Below are 27897 nucleotides of genomic sequence, written 5' to 3'. Positions count from 1 at the left end.
ATTCATTTAATACTCAATTGGCACTGTGTGTCGGAGTCACGCATGTGTTTTATACAAACTCTCTCGACAGTGCGGGAATTACATTACTTTACCAGATGTGATTACACATTAATGAGGTACGTATGAAGAAATGAATGTGCACGTGTATATTTGTGTGTGTTAGTGTGAGGGTGTGTATGTGTGTAGGCGGGGCTTCCAGGTATTTCGTACAGTTTTCGTGTAAAGGTAGATTTTATTGAGCGATAGAAAGTTTGCATTTAAGTTATGCGCTAAGAAATCTGATATTTCTAAATAGTATCAGATTCTATATAGCATATTGGATAACTTGTTAGAGATACAAATTATACAATATCGTTGTCGGTTATTCAATGAAACAAATTTCGAAAAGGAGTCATTTAAAAGGCAATAAACATTACGACATGTGTAACTTTTCGTGATGTAAATAGTAAAACCCGCCCAATGTATTTGTATGGTATAAAATTACATCGAAATGTCAGAGACCGAAATTGTTTGTGTGTTTATATGCATACATATGTTTGTAAAGCTTATGTGAGTTGGTATTTCTCAATATCATATCCCAGAGGGACTTGGTATAGTCCTTACCCTGTGGTCCATTCATTGTAAGACAGTGCACGTACAGAACGGTGTGGATTTTGATTAACATTAGAGTGATCTCCCCTAAAATCATAATGATTTTAAGATCAAATACCGTGACACAGCCGAGGTTTGATGTAGGGTACCGGAATCGGCCGAGGTTATACGATTAACCTTTGATGCTAGCCACTGGTGCTTGCATAGAAAATGTGATTTTCATTTTTTTTTTTATATATGACAGTGGTATGTGTACTCTGTAAAGTGCCTTCACTTTTACAAAGTACACATACCACTGATATCATTTTTTTAAAATTCTCATTTTCTATGCAAGCGCCTGTCATGCTAATTACGGAGGTGTCGAGAGGCACAGTGACTGGTGTTCAATTCCACGATCGGACGTGCACACAAAGGAAACTTTCAGTGAACGTGTAATGTATTGCTTTGTTCCGTCTCTCAAGCAAGCCCCGGACCCCAATCTCCGTCAGACCACGAGGCTGGTTATCGATCGAACAATCATTTTACTGCATGGCATATGCTTATTGCAACTATACTGACATTAAGACACGTATTTACATACTTATCCAGACATATGCATTCCAATTTGGTAGTTAGTCACGTGTCTTGTGTTGAGGCGGTGCGATCTGGCCACAGGGACTTGGCACGAATTTCAAACTCACAATCCCTATATAATTATATATAAAGGAAAAACTTTCCAGACAGCCAAGAGAGCTACCAACAATATCATTTATTAAGCAGTTATAGTAAAGTTTGTGATACACAGGTATGTAGAAGCTTGTGTAATTATGGTAGGAGTTTAAATGTATACAAGTCTCGGAAATATATATATTATATATGATAATTAATCAAGCTTGAACCAGACTACCAACGATTTGGTGCCGAGTACGTTCACTAGTGGATACTGTTCACCTGATGAGGTACACGTGGTACTGTGTACTTTGGGGTACAGGTGGTACTGTGAGGTACACTTGGTACTGTGGGGTACACGTGAGTGATACTGTGGGGTACTCGTGGTACTGTGGGGTACACGTGGTACTGTGGAGTACACGTGATACTGACTGTGGGATACACGTGGTACTGCGGAGTACACGTGATACTGTGGAGTACACGTGGTACTGTGGAGTACACGTGATACTGTGGGGTACACGTGATACTGTGGAGTACACGTGGTACTGTGAGGTACACGTGATACTGACTGTGGAGTACACGTGGTACTGTGAGATACACGTGGTACTATGTGGTACTCGTTGTAATGTGGAGTACACGTGGTACTGTGGGGTACTCGTGGTACTGTGGGATACACGTGGTACTGTGGAGTACACGTGATACTGTGAGGTACAGGTGTTACTGTGGGGTACACGTGGTACTGTGAGGTACACGTAGTACCGTGGGGTACACGTGGTAATGTGGGGTACACATGGTACTGTGAGGTACACGTAGTACCGTGGGGTACACGTAGTACCGTGGGGTACACGTGGTAATGTGGGGTACACGTGGTACTGTGAGGTACACGTAGTACCGTGGGGTACACATGGTAATGTGGGGTACACGTGGTACTGTGAGGTACACGTGGTAGTGTGAGGTACACGTGGTACTGTGGAGTAAACGTGATACTGTGGAGTACACGTGGTACTGTGGAGTACATGTACATGTGGTACTGTGAGGTACACGTGGTACTGTGGGGTACACGTGGTACTGTGAGGTTCACGTGATACTGTGGGTTACACGTGATACTGTGGTGTACACGTGATACTGTGGGGTACACGTGGTACTGTGGGGTGCACGTAGTACTGTGGGGGTACTGTGGAGTACATGTGGTACTGTGAGGTACACATGGTACCATGGGGTACACGTGGTACTGTGGGGTACACGTGGTACTGTGGGGTACACGTGGTACTGTGGGGTACACGTGATATTGTGGGGTACACGTGATACTGTGGGGTACAATTGGTACTGTGAGGTACACGTGATACTGTGGGGTACTCGTGGTACTGTGAGGTACACGTGGTACTGTGAGGAACACGTGGTACTGTGAAGTACACGTGGTACTGTGGGGTACTTTGAGGTACACGTGGTACTGTGAGGTACACATGGTACTGTGAAGTACACGTGGTATTGTGGGGTACTCGTGGTACTGTGGAGTTTCTTACTCATGTTGTGAACAACAATCATGTTTAAACATTATGATCTGTTTGCAATGACCTTCTTTACCTCTCCGAGTGCTGACATCACAAGCCGCATATAACCAATCACTGCGTTTAAAATATGTTAGCGAACCAATCAAACTAGACAGAAATAGTAGCAATTATATGTTTAACACCGTATGGGCCGTTGGTTGGAAATTCATGCCATGAGTCCTTGTGGATCTGGCCACACAGCCTCAGAAGGTAATCCAAGATTTCATCAATATTGTAATTACGGTTTCTTGGCCTAAATTATCCAAAAGTTGGTCCCAACTCCTCTGGCGACTGGTTTGTTTATTTTCTTGCTTGGTTTACCGCCCGTCAACAGCCAAGGTCATTTTGAGGTGGGGTCTCCTTGTAGTAGCTGGTGACTACATCACTGAACAACATACTGGAGGCCCATCGCATGCTGAGGACACAGCCACGACAGCACAGACCGGCTCGTTTCTCGGCTCGCCGGATTGGGAGCGTCGAACCACGCACCTCGAATCTTCACCCGAGCGTTCCAATCGACTGAGCTTTTGCTACCCCTCTGGCGGCTACTTTTTGTCAAGATTCAAGATTTCTTTTTCACTCTGATACACTTAAGGATGTAACAAGAGGTCAAACAATACACAACAATTATATAACATGGCAACGAGGGCAGATGGACACTGGAATATTAAAATTATCCCCGCCTCCTCCTTGACGATCTGGGATCTGAATGACGTTTATTCTTTTGATACTTTTGAAATCTCACCAAGTTCACCGTGACGAATACCACAGGGACCTGAGAGTTGGTTATAGTATGGGTACATTTGGACCTATTCCAAACAGGGGTATATTTATACGTCTTTTAAGGTCGAGGCAGGTCCAGGCCAGGTCGAGGCAGGTCCAGGCCAGGTCCAGGCCATGTCCAGGTTAGGTCCAGGTCAGGTCCAGGTTAGGTCGAGGCAAGGTCCAGGCCATGCCCAGGCCATGCCCAGGCCATGCCAAGGTTAGGTCGAGGCCAGGTCGAGGCCAGGTCGAAGCTAGTTCGAGGCCAGGTCCAGGCAGGTCCAGGCCAGATCCAGGCCAGGTCGAGGCTAGGTCGAGGCTAGGTCCAGGCTAGGTCCAGGACAGGTCCAGGCAGGTCCAGGCTAGGTCCAGGCCAGGTCCAGGCTAGGTCCAGGCCAGGTTCAGGCCATGTCCAGGCAGGTCCAGGCCAGGTCCAGGCTAGGTCCAGTCTAGGTCCAGTCTAGGTTCAGGCTAGGTCCAGGCAGGTCCAGGCAGGTCCAGGCCAGGTCCAGGTCAGGTCCAGTACAAGCTCTGCTGTTTTCAGAGCTAGCCATGTTTCATGCTGTCCATTAGATTGTATTTATTTATGATATTGACAGCGATCATCAGTGTAACAGTCAGGTTTTTTATTTTAAACTTTACATTTAAAGTATATATTTTTGATAATCGTGATATAGTGTACGTCTTTCTTTATTGAACAATAAACATTTAGTCAAGTTTCCGTTTCAAGATATGTACGAAATGACATTTTTATGATAGGATCTTCATTATAAACTTCGAGTTTTGTCGTTTAGTGTTTATTCAAGCTTACAACACTGCGATGCCTGGCGATATCTTTAGTTTTGAACAGTTTATACATGCATACTTTGTAAATATTCATGATAAAATGATGTTATGTTTAATCTCCTTCACTATATATTTAGTTATGTTTGTACTAGTCAACACGCGACGTATGTTAATAGCTGACTAGACACTACTTACATACCACATATAAACATAAGTTAATCTAGGTCTGTCGAAGGCTTGGAATAATTTACTCATTCAAACGAGAACGTGACTACACGTCGTAGTCGCTCTTATCCAATGCAGAAATGAGTTATGTATTTGATATTGGAGTACATAATCACAGATAAAGTGATTAAGTCGTTTGTACCCCCTCCCTAATCTGAAATCCCTAAACATCCACACCTTTCCTCAGTTCCCAATACCCATCCTCTTCCCAATCGCCAGTTTCAATCCCGTATCGTACCTCTCTCTTGGTAACGACGGGGTCTACAGAGTGTACCTCTCCCTGGTAACGACGGGGTCTACAGGGTCTACAGAGTGTAGCTCTCCCTGGTAACGACAGGGTGTACAGAGTGTACCTCTCCCTGGTAACGACAGGGTCTACAGGGTGTACATCTCTCTGGTAACGACTGGGTGTACAAAGTGTACCTCTCTCTTGGTAACGACGGGGTGTACAGAGTGTACATCTCCCTGGTAACGACAGGGTCTACAGGGTGTACAAAGTGTACATCTCTCTTGGTAACGACAGGGTCTACAGAGTGTACCTGTCCCTGGTAACGACAGGGTCTACAGGGTGTACATCTCTCTGGTAACGAAGGGGTGTACAAAGTGTACCTCTCTTGGTAACGACGGGGTTTACAGAGTGTACATCTCACTGGTAACGACGGGGTCTACAGAGTGTACATCTCCCCGTTAACGACAAGGTGTACAGAGTGTACCTCTTCCTGGTAACGACGGGGTGTACAGAGTGTACATCTCCCTGGTAACGACGGGGTGTACAGAATGTACATCTCCCCGGTAACGACGGGGTGTACAGAGTGTACCTCTCCCTGGTAACGACGGGTCTACAGACTGTACATCTCTCTGGTAACGACGGGGTATACAGAGTGTACATCTCCCTGGTAACGACAGGTTATACAGAGTGTACATCTCCCTGGCAACGATAGTTTCTAAAGAGTGTACATCTCCCCGGTAACGACAGGGTGTACAGAGTGTACCTCTCCCTGGTAACGACAGGGTCTACAGAGTGTACCTCTCCCTGGTAACGACGGGGTGTACAGAGTGTACATCTCCCTGGTAACGACGGTCTACAGAGTGTACCTCTCCCTGGTAACGACGGGGTGTACAGATTGTACATCTCCCTGGTAACGACGGGGTGTACAGAGTGTACATCTCCTTGGTAACGACGGGGTGTACAGAGTGTACCTCTCCCTGGTAACGACCCGGTGTACATAGTGTACCTCTCCCTGGTAACGACAGGGTGTACAGAGTGTACCTCTCTCTGGTAACAACGGGGTGTACAGAGTGTACCTCTCCCTGGTAGCGACCCGGTGTACAGAGTGTACCCCTCCCTGGTAACGACAGGGTGTACAGAGTGTACCTCTCCCTGGTAACGAAGGGGTGTACAGAGTGTACCTCTCCTTGGTAACGACAGAGTGTACAGAGTGTACCTCTCCTTGGTAACGACCCGGTGTACATAGTGTACCTCTCCCTGGTAACGACAGGGTGTACAGAGTGTACCTCTCCCTGGTAACAACGGGGTGTACAGAGTGTACCTCTCCCTGGTAACGACCCGGTGTACATAGTGTACCTCTCTCTTGGTAACGACGGGGTTTACAGAGTGTACATCTCACTGGTAACGACGGGGTCTACAGAGTGTACATCTCCCCGTTAACGACAAGGTGTACAGAGTGTACCTCTTCCTGGTAACGACGGGGTGTACAGAATGTACATCTTCCCGGTAACGACGGGGTGTACAGAGTGTACCTCTCCCTGGTAACGACGGGTCTACAGACTGTACCTCTCTCTGGTAACGACGGGGTATACAGAGTGTACATCTCCCTGGTAACGACAGGTTATACAGAGTGTACATCACCCTGGCAACGATAGTTTCTAAAGAGTGTACATCTCCCCGGTAACGACAGGGTGTACAGAGTGTACCTCTCCCTGGTAACGACAGGGTGTACAGAGTGTACCTCTCCCTGGTAACGACGGGGTGTACAGAGTGTACATCTCCCTGGTAACGACGGTCTACAGAGTGTACCTCTCCCTAGTAACGACGGGGTGTACAGATTGTACATCTCCCTGGTAACGACGGGGTGTACAGAGTGTACATCTCCTTGGTAACGACGGGGTGTACAGAGTGTACCTCTCCCTGGTAACGACCCGGTGTTCATAGTGTACCCCTCCCTGGTAACGACAGGGTGTACAGAGTGTACCTCTCCCTGGTAACGAAGGGGTGTACAGAGTGTACCTCTCCTTGGTAACGACAGAGTGTACAGAGTGTACCTCTCCTTGGTAACGACCCGGTGTACATAGTGTACCTCTCCCTGGTAACGACAGGGTGTACAGAGTGTACCTCTCCCTGGTAACAACGGGGTGTACAGAGTGTACCTCTCCCTGGTAACGACCCGGTGTACATAGTGTACCTCTCCCTGGTAACGACCCGGTGTACATAGTGTACCTCTCCCTGGTAACGACAGGGTGTACAGAGTGTACCTCTCCCTGGTAACAACGGGGTGTACAGAGTGTACCTCTCCCTGGTAACAACGGGGTGTACAGAGTGTACCTCTCCCTGGTAACGACCCGGTGTACATAGTGTACCTCTCTCTTGGTAACGACGGGGTTTACAGAGTGTACATCTCACTGGTAACGACGGGGTCTACAGAGTGTACATCTCCCCGTTAACGACAAGGTGTACAGAGTGTACCTCTTCCTGGTAACGACGGGGTGTACAGAGTGTACATCTCCCTGGTAACGACGGGGTGTACAGAATGTACATCTCCCCGGTAACGACGGGGTGTACAGAGTGTACCTCTCCCCGGTAACGACGGGTCTACAGACTGTACCTCTCTCTGGTAACGACGGGGTATACAGAGTGTACATCTCCCTGGTAACGACAGGTTATACAGAGTGTACATCTCCCTGGCAACGATAGTTTCTAAAGAGTGTACATCTCCCCGGTAACGACAGGGTGTACAGAGTGTACCTCTCCATGGTAACGACAGGGTCTACAGAGTGTACCTCTCCCTGGTAACGACGGGGTGTACAGAGTGTACATCTCCCTGGTAACGACGGTCTACAGAGGGTACCTCTCCCTAGTAACGACGGGGTGTACAGATTGTACATCTCCCTGGTAACGACGGGGTGTACAGAGTGTACATCTCCTTGGTAACGACGGGGTGTACAGAGTGTACCTCTCCCTGGTAACGACCCGGTGTACATAGTGTACCTCTCCCTGGTAACGACAGGGTGTACAGAGTGTACCTCTCTCTGGTAACAACGGGGTGTACAGAGTGTACCTCTCCCTGGTAGCGACCCGGTGTACAGAGTGTACCCCTCCCTGGTAACGACAGGGTGTACAGAGTGTACCTCTCCCTGGTAACGAAGGGGTGTACAGGGTGTACCTCTCCTTGGTAACGACAGAGTGTACAGAGTGTACCTCTCCTTGGTAACGACCCGGTGTACATAGTGTACCTCTCCCTGGTAACGACAGGGTGTACAGAGTGTACCTCTCCCTGGTAACAACGGGGTGTACAGAGTGTACCTCTCCCTGGTAACGACCCGGTGTACATAGTGTACCTCTCCCTGGTAACGACCCGGTGTACATAGTGTACCTCTCCCTGGTAACGACAGGGTGTACAGAGTGTACCTCTCCCTGGTAACAACGGGGTGTACAGAGTGTACCTCTCCCTGGTAACAACGGGGTGTACAGAGTGTACCTCTCCCTGGTAACGACCCGGTGTACAGAGTGTACCCCTCCCTGGTAACGACAGGGTGTACAGAGGGTACCTCTCCCTGGTAACGACCCGGTGTACATAGTGTACCTCTCCCTGGTAACGAAGGGGTGTACAGAGTGTACCTCTCCTTGGTAACGACCGGGTTTACAGAGTGTACCACTCCCTGGTAACGACGGGGTGTACAGAGTGTACATCTCCCTGGTAACGACAGGGTGTACAAAGTGTATCTTATAGACGGTTTATTGATGAACGCCAATTTGCGGCAATGAAGTATCCATTATTCAAGGTAGTCACTTAGAAGTATAAACATAGAAAAACAGATGTACACATATCCGTTTGTATCTAACAGCTGTGGTAGCGTGGTTTAATGATGGTAACCAGTTACCATGACGACAGTCTTTGTCACCACGCCGTGCCAGTTAGCCATCTTTGTGTCCTGACTTCCTAGACTATACACTGCTCTTTTGACTTTTTTGTCAGTTGTACTTGCTATAAATTTCAAGTACATGTAAATTCTTAAATATTGTAATATGGCTCTACTTCTCTTTTCAAAAACATACTTTTTAGATGTTGGCGCCATATCCCGATCATATACTTCGTTAATCACACTTTAACTTAAAGTGTCGAATTTTTGCTTTTACTATCAATTACATGTATATATACATATATATATAATTAACCTTCGCTAATCCAGCCATATTTAATCCGGTTGAACTAATATCCCTAGTCAGGGTATCGTTAGATCGATGGGGACCTTTCATTATCCCTGTAGCCCAACTGTATCACAAATACTTTTTGTTCGGAAAGATAGCTGGGTTTTCGAGACTTGTAATTATTTCTATAGTATCAATTCTCTGTTATCAAAAAAGTCGATTAACAAGTACTTTTTTATATAAAAATTCTGGAAACCAAGCCAAAAGCCGGATACAACGCGTGAGTCGTGAGTATCCCTAACGTTGAATCACACGTGATTCAATGCCCCCTACTCGAAGTGTGAATGTCTGTTTATAAATGTCAGTGACAACACACTGGCTATATACATTATGTGGTGAGAGATGTGTTGACAGTTTAATATATTTAATTCTGTATTCTCGGAAAATGCTGTCTCGTCATAAAGTGTGATGATACCAATTGTGATGTATTATTTTACGTTTTTACTTAACTTTGTAAACATCATAGGCGGGGACCCCCCCCCCCCCCCCCCCCCCCCTCCTAAAATTTGCCAAGTGACCATTTTAGGAAGAATTAAAACAAAGAATGAACATGTTGCCCGAACCATGAATAATTTTGGTTTAAACTAACTGATGTACACCATTGTACAGTATAAATATATATATATGTATTCCTAACAAAAATTTATCTTAATTTTTCTGGCTAAAGCAGCAATCTGCGCGCCTTAACATGTTTTTGTCCGTTAGTAAGATACCTTGCTAAATTAGCTTACTGCCTTTGCTTGTATATTTTCTTTACATAAATATGCGTTTTCAAACATTGATACTGTTTTTTTTATCATTAACCTTTTGGCATGGTCGATCTCGATCATATCTGTAGTAACAGTGCGTTTCGATTTTATAATGACCCGTCGTGTGGCGTTATTGAGATTCCAAAAGATGATAAGGAGCAGATGGGTCTGTTTGATTACACTTAACTCCTCGGTCATTTATCGACTGAGAAAATGATGGGGCCATACTGTGTTATACGATTCCAGTGAAATGGAAGTTCCAGATGGGGTTCCGAATGATAGTGTTAATTACACATGGCACTGCGATGCCCTGTGGTGGATAATATAGAAGAGGTATCGATGGTAATACTTGACCCCACGAGTACACTGAACTACACAGTTGGAAAGATTCTCGGAAGCTTTGGTTGGGAAAGTTTTCTCTGAAACGAACCCGTTTTATTTTTCTGTGTTCGTCTCATGAAAATTACTTAATATTGGTGTGTTTGATGTGGAGTATAGATGAAAGGTTGTGTCTGCTGCTGAAAAATTCCCTCGTATTACGTGTATGGACGCGCACGCTTTGTAGGGTTTGGAGTGTTGCATATATATATATCTACTGTAAAGATGACGATGCTTTAGGCTCGACCTAACAACGGTAGATTCCGTATGTGTATAGACACAGGCTATATGTTATATATACATGTGCGTCCTGAGACTCAGTCGTAAATGTCCACCTCGTGTATTGTAACAGCTCGTGTGTATTTCCTATATTGTTGTTTATAAATAGAATGACGCAAAGAATATGTTCCATTACTAATTGTGTATTGGGAAAACCTGGAATTATACATCAGGACTGACATTTCATCATACTGTGGTGTGTCGCTGAACGGACGTCGTCGTGGTCAACAGCTCCAGGTGAGTTTTGTACAGGTGAGTCATGTGTGCATGCTTTCAGGGCAAACAGATGGTTTTATGGTCTGTCACATTCACCATCAATTATTGTTACACCTTAATCAGACTACTCTGGTGCCTTTAACATGTCAAAAAGGGGAAAGTTTTAATCAGTGAAGAGTGACAGGATTGTTTCCAGCAAATATACGTTAAAGATACCCTGGAATGTATATGTACATGGGTGAACTATATATACTATGTACAGTGTATGAAATACGGTACCGTTATACACACGTGTCACGCACGTGTTGATAATCGTACCTATTTGTATTATACCTGAGATGTATTATGACTGTATTCGCCAGTTTTCCTGTGACTAGACGAAGTCGGGACTTATCAGTTGTGACATGTTTACATAGAGTGTGTAAGATTTCGTCTCTATAGGAGATGATAACCAAATAGAGGATTCCGACTTTGTCTGAAGTATCTATATAGTAAGTATGCCTCTGAGATAAAATGTAGATAATATCTTCCTGTTAAATATTAAATACGGGGGCGAACCCTAAGTGGATACATATACTATTGTCAACACGTGATTTCCTATTGGCGACATCACTAACATCAGGAGGTGTGGGAACGCAGATACACTGTATAGTGACATTCTCTACCACAGGAACTTAGCTCGAATTAAAGTTCAGTTTATTTCCAGTATGTGATGTTAGGAATTCCTCTACACTCTGGAATCCATGGTCCATAAAATATATCATACAACACATGTATTTGTCATAAATTATGTGATTAAGATATTCAAATACTAATACAACTTGTGTATAACAAGTCCTGTGAAGGTGTTTAACGCTAAATAAAACCAAAGTGTTGACGTCCGACCCACTAGCTATATATACACGTGGTGCCTTTATCGTGTCGTCTATATATCTACTGTACACCAGTTGTTTGGATTGGTATATACATTGATATTGATATATAATATATATATATATATGTAGTAATAATAATAAAAAACACAAACCAGAAAATCACAAGCGCTTTCACATGCTTTGAGAGCAAGCTCTTCAGGTGTAATTACACCTGAAGAGCTTGCTCTCAAAGCATGTGAAAGCGCTTGTGATTTTCTGGTTTGTGTTTTTTATTATTATTACAATGTATATCCATCACAAGGACAGTATTTACTTTTAATTATATATATGTATGCATTGATAGATTAAAAAGTCAAACACAGATCTCCAGTCTCCTTAGTACTTTCGCGGCTACATATATATACATCGTGCCGCATGGGGCCGCGGTGGCCGAGTGGTTAAGGTGTCCCGACACTTTATCACTAGCCCTCCACCTCTGGGTTGCGAGTTCGAAACCTACGTGGGGCAGTTACCAGGTACTGACTGTAGGCCGGTGGTTTTTCTCCGGGTACTCCGGCTTTCCTCCACCTCCAAAACCTGGCACGTCCTTAAATGACCCTGGCTGTTACATAGGACGTTAAACAAAAACAAACCAAAATACGTCGTGCCGCTCTTCTGGGGATTATCAGGGGCACGTGTAGCCGAGAAAGTACTAGGGAGACAGCAGACCTGTGTTTGACTTTTTGTTCTATTATAATTTACCATCACATGGACACTTTATTCTATGTATATTGATGTATATAGATGTGTTGGTACATGTAAAACTCCTTACTCGAAATGCTCCACAAGCCCCTATTTATAATACAAGATTCATATGACCAACAATGTAAAACGGCCGCTACTCGTGTGTGTAATAAAACCCATAAGATCCCCAAACCCGGATATGTAAATAAAACCCATCAGATCCACAAACTCGGATATGTAATAAAACTCATCAGATCCACAAACCCGGATATGTAATAAAACCTATCAGATCCACAAACCCGGATATGTAAATAAAACCCATCAGATCCACAAACCCGATATGTAATAAAACCCATCAGATCCACAAACCCGGGTATGTAAATAAAACCCATCAGATCCACAAACCCGGATATGTAATAAAACCCATAAGATCCCCAAACCCGGATATGTAAATAAAACCCATCAGATCCACAAACACGGATATGTAATAAAACTCATCAGATCCACAAACCCGGATATGTAATAAAACCTATCAGATCCACAAACCCGGATATGTAAATAAAACCCATCAGATCCACAAACCCGGATATGTAATAAAACCCATCAGATCCACAAACCTGGATATGTAATCAAACCTATAAGATCCACAAACCCGGATATGTAATAAAACCCATCAGATCCACAAACCCGGGTATGTAAATAAAACCCATCAGATCCACAAACCCGGATATGTAATAAAACCCATCAAATCCACAAACTCGGGTATGTAAATAAAACCCATCAGATCCACAAACTCGGATATGTAATAAAACCCATCAGATCCACAAACCTGGATATGTAATAAAACCTATCAGATCCACAAACCTGGATATGTAATAAAACCTGTCAGATCCACAAACCCGGATATGTAATAAAACCCATCAGATCCACAAACCCGGATATGTAATAAAACCCATCAGATCCACAAACCTGGATATGTAATAAAACCTATAAGATCCACAAATCCGGATATGTAATAAAACCTGTCAGATCGACAAACCCGGATATGTAATAAAACCCATCAGATCCACAAACCTGGATATGTAATAAAACCCATCAGATCGACAAACCCGGATATGTAAATAAAACCCATAAGATCTACAAACCCGGATATGTAATAAAACCTGTCAGATCCACAGGCGCTTGCATAGAAAACATGACTTTCAATTTTTTTTTGATATGACAGTGGTATGTGTAATCTGTTAAGTACAGATTACACATACCACTGTCAAAAAAATAATGAAAATAACATTTTCTATGCAAGCGCCTGTGGTCAGATCCACAAACCTGGATATGTAATAAAACCCATCAGATCCACAAACCCGGATATGTAATAAAACCTGTCAGATCCACAAACCTGGATATGTAATAAAACCCATCAGATCCACAAACCTGGATATGTAATGAAACCTATAAGATCCACAAACCCGGATATGTAATAAAACCTGTCAGATCCACAAACCCGGATATGTAATAAAACCCATCAGATCCACAAACCTGGATATGTAATCAAACCTATAAGATCCACAAACCCGGATATGTAATAAAACCCATCAGATCCACAAACCCGGATATGTAATAAAACCTGTCAGATCCACAAACCCGGATATGTAATAAAACCTGTCAGATCCACAAACCCGGATATGTAATAAAACCTGTCAGATCCACAAACCCGGATATGTAATAAAACCTGTCAGATCCACAAACCCGGATATGTAATAAAACCTGTCAGATCCACAAACCCGGATATGTAATAAAACTCGATGTAAAAGATATACGGTATAGTTGGTGGTTATAATTTAAAACTGCTGGTGAAATAAATTAACGAACTAATGCGTTTCAGCGCGGATAACAAAATTATATCAATTTGAATCATTTTCGGTGATAATAAGACTGCATAATGTGTCATTTCAAAAGATACATCCACTTATTCAGCTTGCATTGAATCTTAACTTTGTTTCGTTTTTAACTGCATATCTGCATTTTGCATTTACCGCTACATTGACCAATCACATACTTCATCTTGACCAGTAACGCTACCTGTCGCGTCAAATCCGGGGTCGAAAGAATATTATACGGCTATGCCGAAAAAATATGCGGTGTTCTCTATGAAGAAGCTTCCCAAAATGCTTGTTCCTCAAGACCTGTGTGTAGCAACCTCATGTTACAAATCCATCCATACACATCAGGTGCCTGTGTACGGTAAGTGATGTATAATACACAATATCACGGCACTGGAGCCTTGGATGGTAAGCATAACGGGCTTCACTCAGTTGGAACGGACTGTTTATTAATATTTATTAATCGCCGTAATGATAAGGATATGCGTCGTGATCAGTGAGTTCCAAGTCTTGTTAACTTGAAGGCGATACGCACGATCGCTATTTCGCTCACATCGAACTAAAGGATTCAAATTTCACTTGAATTCCGCTTTGGCAAATAATCTTTCAATCATCTTTAGAAATTCCACCTGCCCGTCTGGTATGATATCGCAAACAGTTGACGAAAGCAGGACTTTGTTTCGTCTTGACTAAAGTGTAACCATAGTCAACACTATGGTGTTCCGCCTTTATCTAAATTGTAACCATAGACAACACGGCGTTATTCTGCCTCACCGAACTAGTAACCATAGACAACACGACGTTGTTCCACCTGACCGAACTAGTAACCATAGACAACACGACGTTGTTCCACCTGACCGAACTAGTAAACATAGACAACACAATGTTCCACCTGACTGAACTAGTAACCATAGATAACAAGACGTTGTTCCACCTGACCGAACTAGTAACCATAGACAACACAATGTTCCACCTGGCTGAACTAGTAACCATAGATAACACGACGTTGTTCCACCTGATCGAACTAGTAAACATAGACAAGACGACGTTGTTCCGCCTGACAGAACTAGTAACCGTAGTCAACACTTTTGGATGGTTGTTCTAGTAATAGCCGAAAGTATTTTACTTTTCGTTTTGTTTAAAAAATACAACAGCATATTCTTGTTTTCAAATTATAATAATTATTTGTCGTCTGTGTTACATCTTTCATGAAGTGTTGCCAGTCGAATCCGCGCAATGGTCGTGCAATCTATTTATAAGCCTGCAATGAACTGTGATCTATTTATAGCCGCACTATGAAACTGATCTATTTATAACCGTAATAGGAACTGTGATCTATTTATAGCCGTACTAAGAACTGTGATCTATTTATAGCCGTACTAAGAACTGTGATCTATTTATAACCGCACTATGAACTGTGATCTATTTATAACCGCACTATGAACTGTGATCTATTTATAACCGCACTATGAACTGTGATCTATTTATAACCGCACTATGAACTGTGATCTATTTATTACCGCATTATGAACTGTAATCTATTTATAATCGCACAATGAACTGTGATCTATTTATAACCCGACACTGATTGCAATATATTTTAACCCCAATGACATCCATTCTATTTATAACCATGACACTTGTAATCGATTAGCTAAACCCTAGAACGATCGTCAGATTGCTGTTTTGGAATTAGATATATATCAGACGAAAGATGCGAGACTGCGTTACAAAATTTTACTGTTCATGAATGTAATCGAATACTTTTTTGAGAAAGGGAAACCCTCTTTAGTATAAACGTGGTGAGTGGTTTTTCCTTTAAAATAATATGAGAGACAGCCTTTTCTTCCTAGATTTCGGATTTATTCTTCAGCATTATTATTTAACAACTACTGTAAGAAGTTCATTAAATGTTCATTCTGTTGCTGACCCCTACTTGGTCTTGGTCCATGCGTCCTTGTATAAGGCCACGCTTGTGCCCTTGTCTCTCCCCTTCTTCACTCACTATCTCTCTCACAAAAAAACTATTAGTTTAAACACGTTTTTATTGCAAAATAATTACAAAAGGACTGGATATAAGTTATTTCAACATACCAAAGTCTTGTCCCGACATACCAAAGTCTTTAGACATGTCTGTCCCGGCATACCAAAGTCTTTAGACATGTCTGTCCCGACATACCAAAGTCTTTAGACATGTCAGTCCCGACATACCAAAGTCTATAGACATGTCTGTCCCGACATACCAAAGTCTTTAGACATGTCTGTCCCGACATACCAAAGTCTATAGACATGTCTGTCCCGGCATACCAAAGTATTTAGACATGTCTGTCCCGACATACCAAAGTCTTTAGACATGTCAGTCCCGACATACCAAAGTCTATAGACATGTCTGTCCCGACATACCAAAGTCTATAGACATGTCTGTCCCGGCATACCAAAGTCTTTAGACATGTCTGTCCCGACATACCAAAGTCTATAGACATGTCTGTCCCGACATACCAAAGTCTTTAGACATGTCAATCCCGACATACCAAAGTCTATAGACATGTCTGTCCCGACATACCAAAGTATTTATACTTGTCTGTCCCGACATACCAAAGTCTTTAGACATGTATGTCCCGACATACCAAAGTCTATAGACATGTCTGTCCCGACATACCAAAGTCTTGTACCGAAATATCGAAGTCTTAAACTAAGACATGTTTTTCCCGACATAAAACTCTTTAGAAATGTTACTTGATGACCCTGTTAGATAACATGCACTGCAACTAGCTCATTCCGGTATCAGTACCGATGAATCTGTAGATGAGATTTTTCAGGGGGAATGGCAAAGAAAAAAAGTCCATAATATGGCTGAAACCTAGGGCTAGAATGATCTTTACTGATATGCTGCTTCAAACGACCGGAAACGTACGTGATGTGTCCGGTTTCCATATTTTCTCTGCATTAAGGAAATAATTCGACTACAATAAATGATTCATTCATTTTAGATTATAACATGTTTATGTACATTTAACAGATGTACTCGTATTTTTACAAAGGTCATGAGGTCAGAACACATTAATGGAAGTCGAGTCATGAGGTCATTTTAGGGAGCGTGCAATGGTTATATCTAAATGGAATATAATTTATATCAATGTGAATTGTCCTCGTTTCCGTTGTACACGAGACGGCGTATGTGACTATTTGTAGACGAGACATGGGTTTATTTTTTCCGACATTAACCCTGGGCCGTGTCACTGTTGATACTGTGCCTAACGAGTATATCCTACTGAGCAACAGAAGGGGTGCACTAGTCCAGGTGATGAAGTCCAGCACATCATTTCCCGTAATTTCTCTCAAATTAAGCATAACCAAAACACGTCGTTCGATACATGGTAAATGTCAACAGATTAGCCACCAGCTCCATTTGTCATCTTATCGTGTCAGAATAATGTTTTCTCTGGCATGTAGTTCACAGTGAGTTGGCAGGTGTTTGTATCATCGGTGCATATATTCTGGTCTGCTCATTAAAGATATGGAATATAACATGACAGCTTCTTTATAGATTAAATTAAGACGTTTAAAGGGAAAGCAAACAAAACCAAGCCATCATCGTCAGGACCTGGATACAAAGTGCTTTACTTACTGTATAAGTTCATATTTCTTTGATCGTTGAGTCTACAGTCTTAGATCAAGATGATACTCTTGATGTTCATATCTATTAGAGATTGGTTCTTCTCAATTATGTGCAGTAATGTGTGAAGATTTTATCAAGTGTAATAAAATGGTAACACAGCAAAGTATTCATGTTTTTAAAACTGCAATTACAATTATCCAGAGTGCATCACGACCTATCCATTTCGGACGAGAGGTCAAACACTGGTAATCGGCCTTCGTTGATTTTCTCTGGATCCACAGTGGCCGTTATACAGTACCATAATTAACACATGATATACAGAAAAAAATACATAAAAACTCACATGATTGATGACGAAATCTTATCTGTGATTTTTAACCCACCATTATCAGATGATAGTCTGATAGTCCGTGGTCCTTCCATCTGTCGTCCCAAGCCCTTATAAAAAAACATTTTGTTGTCGCTCTTCGCATGACGTAATGTTTGGTTTGGGTTTTTTTTGTTTAACGTCCTATCCACAGCTGAGATCATTTAAGGACGGCCTCACGTGCGGCCGATATGCATGTAGTGAGTGCGTATGCGTGTTTTGGGAGGCTGCGGTATGTTTGTGTTATGTTTCCTTGTGATAGTCCGGAACTTTTGCCGATTTATAGTGCTACCTCACTGAAGCAACTGTCGAAGACAACCAGCATCACACCCCACCCGGTCACATTATACTGACAACTGGCGAACCAGTCGTCCCACTCCTAATACTAGTAGGCTGAGCGCTAAGCAGGAGTAGCAACTACCATTTTTAAAGACTCCGGAATGTCTCGGCCAGGGAACAGAACCCAGAACCTTCCTCACAAGGGCGAACGCTCAACTAAAGGCCAAAAGCGAGGCATTGTCAAGGGAGACATTAGAAAGTTGCTAGGAAAGAAAATAAAAGATAAGATTCCAAATTTAGTCGCCTCTTACGCCCTACCTGCAGGGCAGTGACGTAATGTGGCTCTTCGCATGGCGCACTGTCGCTCTTCTCACGGCGGAGGCGTCAATGCGACAGTGAGAAATGTCCGAAAACAGTAGCCATACAGTGCTTTTCATATTTACACGGTCTATAGCTTAAAATAGACAACGATTTATTTTTCGGCAACTTTATATTGCCGTTGAGCTCAAAGAGAATTGTGTTTGATTGTTTTGAGTATTGACCATGGCCTGTTCCTATGTGCCTGTTGGATCTGGCGTGAGTTTATGTCTGTGGGACTGCATGATTTACTTTCTGGTCCAACTATTTGATCTAGACATATACATGACCTTGACTGTGTAATGTTAGGATAGTTTCTAAAGTAGCCCATTTGGTACCGAGATGAATAATTTCTATACACTGAGTTGATAGGTATCGCCAGCTGTTAGGTAAACACATGCTAGAGATGTTGACGTTACATCGGCGCGCAGGCGCTTCGTTATCTATACAAATCAGTGAGATTCGTGTGCTGGGCTTAATTAGTTCAATTATAACACAGATATATCTATCTGATGTCGGTATGACCCTTTACTCACCCCGGCAGATCCCCCCCCCCCCCCCCCTCCCCCACGGTTAATTGTACGGAAGTACATGTACTCTTTTTCGCTTTTCGTATCACTCAGACCATATACTGTTGCGTTTGTCAAGATTGTTACGTATAAGTAAAATATCAATAAATCTCTAAATCCACTTTAGATAAAAGGTTTTTGACATTTTACGCATTAGCGAAATGAACAAACTTTGAAACTTTGTGATTTCACTTTGTAATGAATCAGTGTCGTTCTGTGGTGATAAAAACAAATCAGATATAATTTACCTGTCTATTGCGGACATAGGTATTGAGTATCGGGGATATTCGACTTAGACAGGTGTCTGTAGAGTGGAATGCTTACCCCATATGATGAGGTCTCTTAAATCTGTGCTTAGTAACAAAGACCCTGGTTTAAACATAACATCAATTGTCATTAAACGGTAATGTTAACTTCCTTAACATAAACAGCTGGAAGCAGTTATTTTAATTCTAGCCTAATTATGTGTTAAGATTACATGCATTTCAGTGAAAAAGCCGTCAAGGACAGTGCTATACACGTATCCTTCTGTAACTATCTGTGATTGTATATTGCCTATATTTGTGTTTGTGTTTGGATTGATCAAAATGTGCATAATGAAAAGCAGTTTTTGAAAATGTATACGCAACGCTTGCATGGCATATTTATTCAGGTATTACACAGTGCATTCGACAAATTCTTCAAAAATGCCAATATCCTTGCTGATTGCTTTGAAATTCAATAATATTTGACAAAATCTTTTAATTCCAAAACCAAACAAATATTAAGTAACTTTCCTATGAAGGCCCACTTTTCTTTATATTGAGTCCGGGCGCTATAATGCCGTTCCGAGAGGCGAAAGAATTTATAAGATGAGATTCATTGCATACTACTTTTAGTGCTATGTCCAGTTGATGTAGAGTTAAGAGTTATGTTTATAAAACAATATTATTAAAGACATCCGAATGTTTATAAACTTATAGAACTATTTTCATGCAAAAATGTTAGAACTTTTTGAAATATGGTATTTTTTTTTATGCAAGCAACAGATAAAATAAAATCTGTAGTTAATTATATATAGGAAATTAATTTAATATAATTGCATTTAGTAATATAAGGAATTATACTCCGCCATCTTGAGAAGTATGCTCAGTATGATTCTTGTATTACTGTATGTATTTGTATAACCTATATGCTGTATTGCATTTGGTAATTAAAAAAAAAACCTTTAAACTTGAAAACTTGTGAATAAACCGCTTTATAAGTTCAAAAGCGATTTGACTCTTTAGACCTGTTAAGGGGTTTTATTGTATAAACACTGCATCTACTGATTTCATATTTAACAACATGTGGTAAAATCTGTCTCTAAAACGATATGTCAAATGACTTGTGCCTTATTGTTCTGTTTCAGACAATCACAGCAGATACGATATCAATAGTGAGAGAGAAGGTATCAGACAGGGTCGTCTAAGGCAGTCCCACACATTCCTCCCGCCGTTAATTATATATAACCGACATGCTTCTCGTGGCTGCGAAAGTGCCTGGGACGGTGTATGTGGCTACTCCCCATTCTCACGTTTGCCTGGATCATATCTTGGTGTTTTGTGACGTAAGTATGACGTTACATCCGGAAATCTAATAACAATAGTATTGATATTGTCATTAACATGACCTTCACTCACTACAAGGTCAGAATTACGATAAAAACTGGTTCAACTAAGTCACGATACCAAGAAATCATTTCCTGATATACATATATACAAGACTGTATTTGGGGGAAAATAGAGAAAAAAATGAGAGAAAAAAAAGAAGAGAACATTATCATTTTCTGAGGGATAAAAATGAGTTTTCGTTATCAAAAAATAGATTTCATAGAATCGAAAAAATGATTCCTTATACCAGTATCACAAAATCGAATCAAACTTTTATTTCCCTCTCAACAATTCGCGTTTTCCTAATCACAATATATGTGTGTATTATTTACCTACGAGCAATTCGAGTTTCTCTACTCACATGTCGCATTTCCCTGCCAGCAAGTTGCGTTTTCCTTCTCGCAACTCGCATAATTCTCGTTTTCATTACTGGCAACTCGCATTTCCCTACTAGGTATTCGCGATTCCCAACTCAAATGTCTCTTCTCGTTTCTCAAATGGGCTGTCCATAAAAAAAGGTATCGAAGTTGTTTATCAATACCAGTAAAACTAAATAGAATCCTGGCGCGTCACTTGGTTGCATTGTTTATAAAGTAAGTACATAATCATATCCTTTCCCTATCAGTTTAAATTTGCTTGTTCTTTGACAGATACGGGATTGCGGTGGCAAATAATCACACCTTTCCAGTTTTCCCGTACATCAGGTAGGTCGCCCCGGGCCTATAATAGCTTTCGGGCTCCATTCTCAACTTACTAGTATAAATCATAAAATCATATGTTTTTGTTTTGTTTTTTTGTTTGTTTTATTTTGGTTTTTTTCCCCATTCATTTTTAAATATTAATGACAGATACCTTGTTTGCGGTACAACCATTCTTATCTATCTAGAGTTACTTCCCTTCGTTATTGATACACTCATTCTTCTGATCTATCAGAGTTACGTCCCTTCGCCAGTACATAGCCTTGCCTTGACAGACGACGAGGCCGAGAATGTAGTACAATATAAGCCAATGATAATGTACCGTAATGTTTGGCAAAATAACAGTTTACACATTGTATCATTTTAGGTAAACGTTAACAGTTTTACCTGCATTGATAGGTGTTTATAACAAAGATGATCAATTTTAAGGAGATGTACATGACGTATTTTATAATTTGCTGAAATGTGTGTGACCTTTTAATAGGAATATATATGTACCGTTATTTTACAATATGAAGCAAAGAAATAATTAAAATTTCTGAAGCAAATAAATATTTAATTTGTAACCTTACACGGAAATTACTGAAAAACAATAACCAGAGATGGTTACCGATGAATACTGTATGATACGTTCACCAAGGGGGATATTTTTGATATCCAACTTATTTACATTTAATGCATTGTGTTATGTACATCATGTCTTAAGGTCGTGTTCTCTGATGTTGATTATAACTTTCTTTAGCTATACTGCGGTGGAGACTCCGGAGCGAGGAATTTTCACAATTACCATAGCTACTGGGGCTATATTTCGTAAGTATATTAAATAAACTTGTGACCTTTTTATAGATCTTTTAGTAAATCTGACAAATATATACGTCGTCGACCATTTCGAAAGAAATAATAACACAATGACCAAAAAATGGATTTACAACTGAAGAAAACGGAGGTTTTGACTTTTTCCTTTGACTCTGAATAAAGTTTTCAATAAAAATACCTTTTTTTTTGCGATAAAATTAATCAGTATCTTACAAAATGCCATGTTTAAAATGATTTAGGGAGGCTTTTTATCATGTTTTCCACTACATTTCAAAGAGATCTTAATTAAATTCTTTTTGTATAGGTTAATATGGAAAACAAGGTACATTTATAAAATGTTACAGAATTTATAAAAAAAATAAAAATTAAAAAAAAGATAAGAACTTACCGAAAGTTAAAGAATTTATAAAAGTTTGCAAAAAAGATTAAGAACTTATGGAATTTACAGAATCTATAAAAGTTAAGAACTAATAATATGCCTATTTTTCTATTAACAGTTGCCGCTAATGCAGAAATGCAATATCTTTTTATCAAGAAGCTGTTATTTAAACATCGCCCTGCAGAGTCGTTTAATCTGAAAAGATGGGTAAATACAAACCGAGCAGGTCTCTGTCTTGGAATGATTTCCGGTTTAGGTTTGCTGTTCGTCGCTTGTTTCCAGGTATAGTATACTGGCATTATTTTATAAACTTATTTTGTAATTTGAACAAGAAAAAAACAGGTTCGATGGCTTAGGGTATGCAGATTGGTCTGAGGACAAGAAAATATTGGTGACTAATTGTCCAATTGGCAAGATTTCTCAAAATCTTCACGTTTTCCCTACTCTTCAAAGTAATTTAAGATCAAAAGAACAACTATTTCAGTTTAATTGGACCACCATGTTTCATCTTTGATTAGTTTTGAACTAATGAGGCTGAATTTTTTTTCCCTGTCGTGGTAATTCTTTTGGAATGTTTGACCTTATGGCCATAGGTTAGACTGCATGGCAGTGAGGTTGGCGGTGAAGGTTTCAATCTACATTTGCATATGAAAGAGGCCTGTGTAACTAAATCATTGTTGAAAGGGTAAAAAAAAACATCAAATCAGGGAGAAATTAACAACGTATCGCTAATTGGGTGATACAAGGTATCGGGTCACTTGCACTATTCCGGTTTCCTCCTACAGTAAATCTGTCTGAGCTTTTCCATCCGGGCAACCAGAAGTGATTAAACAATTGTGTAACTTTCTCATGGGGATCTCCGGTTTCCTAGTCAATAGACTAACTTTAAACATCTATCGTTGAAACCCGTACCTTTTTTTCCCAATCAAATGATGGTTTTCTGCAGGTAGATACGATGAAGCCGCCACACTACGCAGGCGCATTCATGTGTTTTGGGGCAGCCATGGTGTACGCATGGATACAAGCCATCATCACGTGGAAAATACGTCAGTTTGACATCATCAAACACAAAGGAAGGCGGGCATTCTTGATAACACAGATCTGCCAGATTGCCAGCAGTGTTGTATCGACAATACTTTTCATCACGTGTATCCTTTGTCGCTTTGTCACCTAAATGCTTGCCTTAGTGAACAAGAAAAATATGGGTGCAAAACGCCACCCAGTCCATCTTACTGTACGGTATAATTTATGAGCATTTTTATGAAAAAGGTTTGCATGAACAATATTATACCCAACATCTACATAAAAGATTTTGATAGTTGGCACTCCTTAAAAGTCGTTATTGATAATGATTAAATAGTAAAAAAAAACAAAAAAAAACGACTGTATATTAATCTTACAACGCATGATATGAAAGCATTGTCAATGTTTTTTTTAAATAAAACTTCGTCATACATTTGTTTCTGCGATATAGGACAAGTATTGGTCGATAAGTATTTTATGTACACGTTTCCTTCACTCACAATTAGTTGCTGTTTCTAAGTATAAATACAACAAGGGCAGGGATGACGGGCTTGGTACGAAATGGGTAAGTCACGTGTTAGTCACATGATCAGAGTTATTATGCGACAAAGTTTCACTATCAGGGTTTAATTGCTGTCTCGACTATTTCAATAATGTAAATCTGTTTTAATGCAATATTATCACAATCGGCGGAGATAAGTTTTTTTGTGTTCGGTGTTCGGGGTAACATTTATTGTGTTCAGGGTAACATTTATTGTGTTCAGGGTAACATTTATTGTGTTCATGGTAACATTTATTGTGTTCAGGGTAACTTAAGTTGTGCTCGGGGAAACTTTTATTGTGTTCAGTGTAACTTTTATTGTGCTCAGGGTAACATTTATTCTGTTCAATGTAACCTTTATTGTGCTCAGGGTAACTTTTATTCTGCTCATGGTAACTTTTATTGTGTTCATGGTAACTTTTATTGTGTTCAGTGTAACTTTTATTGTGTTCAGGGTAACTTTTATTGTGTTCAGTGTAACTTTTATTGTGTTCAGTGTAACTTTTATTGTGTCCATGGTAACTTTTATTGTGTTCAGTGTAACTTTTATTGTGTTCAGTGTAACTTTTATTGTGTCCATGGTAACTTTTATTGTGCTCAGGGTAACGTTTATTGTGTTCAGTGTAACATTTATTGTGTTCAGTGTAACTTTTATTGTGTCCATGGTAACTTTTATTGTGCTCAGGGTAACTTTTATTGTGTTCAGTGTAACATTTATTGTGTTCAGTGTAACTTTTATTGTGTCCATGGTAACTTTTATTGTGTTCAGTGTAACTTTTATTGTGTCCATGGTAACTTTTATTGTGCTCAGGGTAACTTTTATTGTGTTCAGTGTAACATTTATTGTGTTCAGTGTAACTTTTATTGTGTTCAGTGTAACTTTTATTGTGCTCAGGGTAACATTTATTCTGTTCAATGTAACCTTTATTATGCTCAGGGTAACTTTTATTGTGTTCAGTGTAACTTTTATTCTGTTCAATGTAACCTTTATTGTGCTCAGGGTAACTTTTATTGTGTTCAGTGTAACTTTTATTGTGCTCAGGGTAACATTTATTCTGTTCAATGTAACCTTTATTATGCTCAGGGTAACTTTTATTGTGTTCAGTGTAACTTTTATTCTGTTCAATGTAACCTTTATTGTGCTCAGGGTAACTTTTATTGTGTTCAGTGTAACTTTTATTGTGCTCAGGGTAACATTTATTCTGTTCAATGTAACCTTTATTATGCTCAGGGTAACTTTTATTCTGCTCAGGGTAACTTTTATTCTGCTCATGGTAACTTTTATTGTGTTCATGGTAACTTTTATTGTGTTCAGGGTAACTTTTATTGTGAACAGGTTAACTTTTATAGTGTTCAGGGTAACTTTTACAGTATCGGTGTAACTTTTTTTGTGTTCGGGGTAACTTGTATTGTGTTCGGGGTAACTTGTATTGTGTTTAGGACTACTTAATGTCATTTACTTTTAATTGCTTGATACTGACATGCAATTCATTTACAATGTACATATCTAAAATGAAAATTTCCCCAGGCATAATCCATGTTATCATTGTTTAGTAGGTTTAGAACAATAACTGTTTAATAATGTAGTAATAAGTTTTTTTTTCAGAAACCAAAATACTCCCTAATAACGACAACTTGTATCCACACTTCCTGATTCTAGGATACACTCCGCGCGGTATTCCTGGTGTCCACTATCTCGGAGTGGCTGCTCACTTTCTCCGTAACTTTATTCCTGCTTACCTTCATACCGGGGTTCTGTATGTTCTCGCACACCCGCATCGAAATTGAATTCAAACCATCTCATGTAAGTTCTGCTTTCTCTAATCGGTGAATAGAAGATTGTTACATTGGGAGTAAACTCTTGGATTTTGAAGACGTGTTTTGATTTTTTTTCTGTCTTTCTTGGGAAATATGTACTTGGCTACACACACATATTATATATAGTCGATGTCTTTGTAATTATACCCTCAAGAAAGTACGACCATTCGTACGAGAAATTATGCCTCGTTTTAAATATTGGTGGTACATTTTTTTATTTGATTGTTAGACAGTTTAGTTCCCTAGGAACCCATTCAAACAATGTAATTAATAGAAGTTGATATAATTTTTTTCGCAATTGTAAAATAAATAAAATTTGCATTTTTAGCATAAAAAAACAAGAGACTACAGATGAACCTTTAACTTAAAATCGATAAAGCGATGGCGAAATCTGAAAACATATATTTATTGCGATCAACATATTTACGACATTTAAGGGAAACGAGGGCGAAATATGTCAATCTTATTAAAATACGTCTCCTTAATACGTCTTCGCTACGAAGCTTCATATGTATAATAGAGATGTGTTTTAATCAGATTGGCCAAAAGGGTCCCTTACCATTCCATTGTAATGCCATGTCGTCACATGTTTTCCTATACTGACAAAGGAAGGACATGGAAGTCGACTTTGTTTTAATCTCATATATAAAAAATATGAATTAATTATCCTCATTATTAAACTGTATCCTATAACATTTGTTTTGTTGTTTTTCGTTCCAGTCTGAAAATGGCGAGGTACGTCTAGGAAATGGACGCGAGAACACCGACCATACTGTCCTCATGGAAACACGGAATACCCAAAGTGTGCCGAACGATTTATAAAAAAGGCCTCTTATTATTATTAAAAAAGAGAATTTATGTTAATGATGTGTTTTGCATGAGATATATCTCATGTATATGTATATATTTGATATTGTGCTCTTTTGGCAGTTAAAGTGATATTACTCCTGTGACATATTACGTATTTTTTATATATAAATCTAATGTCTGTTAATACTGTATACTGCCTAAACTACTGGTCATAAAGATCCTGCTGTCTCTTCTTTTTTCCTGTTAAAATCGAAATATGCATCATGTGTATATATACAATAAATTGGCATTTCCTTTATTGAAATCATTGTAATACTAGTAACTAATGGGACGACGGCTTACGCCTGTCATTTACCATCACACAGAACAGTCTGGGGTGTGTATATATGACACGTGATTATGTAACACATGTAGTTGAATTATGAGATATTTTATAGTGAGAAGTCTGGATAATGAATTGGCTGAATGGTGAGATGGTTGAAGCATTGTAATATGACTGAATGGCTGGGTGAGAGGGTTATATTGCCAGACGGTTGAATGATGAGAAACCTAATTTTTGCGATGATGTTGAAAAAGGTACAAAAATAATTCCGTAAAACGGGTCAGGATGAATCTCCTGTAGTCATAACTTTGCGATATGAAGAGAATTTCATATATATATATATATTTTGTAGTTCGTCATTTCCGGTGTATACTGCTTGTGCAATCAAAATTATAATCTTTTCTGGAAATTTCACGTGTGTGTACAATAATCAATACATTCAAACTAATATTCTTACAGAAGTGTCATTAAACATATATACAGATGTATGTACTTAAAGGAAGAATTAAGTATAGTAACACTATCGACTGCTGCATTTGAAGCATACGCTTGTACAAGT

General features: G+C 40.0%; 1 protein-coding gene across 4 annotated transcripts; it reads left to right on the top strand.

Annotated features, from left to right (window-relative positions):
- Window positions 1-95: 95 nt before the first annotated feature.
- On the top strand, window positions 96-27828 carry LOC117335997 (DNA damage-regulated autophagy modulator protein 2-like). Of its 4 annotated transcripts, none has more exons than XM_033896306.1 (9): window positions 96-116; window positions 20691-20888; window positions 21582-21635; window positions 22372-22439; window positions 22943-23106; window positions 23771-23972; window positions 24354-24412; window positions 26049-26192; window positions 26927-27828. In XM_033896306.1, exons 2-9 carry the CDS (start codon window positions 20833-20835, stop codon window positions 27026-27028), a joined length of 849 nt encoding a protein of 282 aa, XP_033752197.1. In that variant the 5' UTR covers window positions 96-116; window positions 20691-20832; the 3' UTR covers window positions 27029-27828. The 4 variants fall into 4 exon arrangements, with proteins under 4 accessions (XP_033752197.1, XP_033752195.1, XP_033752194.1 ...); XM_033896304.1 differs by lacking the exon at window positions 96-116 and adding an exon at window positions 10001-10652; XM_033896303.1 differs by lacking the exon at window positions 96-116 and adding an exon at window positions 10001-10667.
- The last annotated feature ends 69 nt before the right edge of the window (window positions 27829-27897 follow it).

This window comes from Pecten maximus, chromosome 10 (genome assembly GCF_902652985.1).
Source record: "Pecten maximus chromosome 10, xPecMax1.1, whole genome shotgun sequence".
In the NCBI taxonomy this organism is placed as follows: Eukaryota; Metazoa; Mollusca; class Bivalvia; order Pectinida; family Pectinidae; genus Pecten; species Pecten maximus.
Note: the sequence above shows the minus strand (reverse complement) of the source record. Positions and strands in the feature narration are given on the sequence as shown.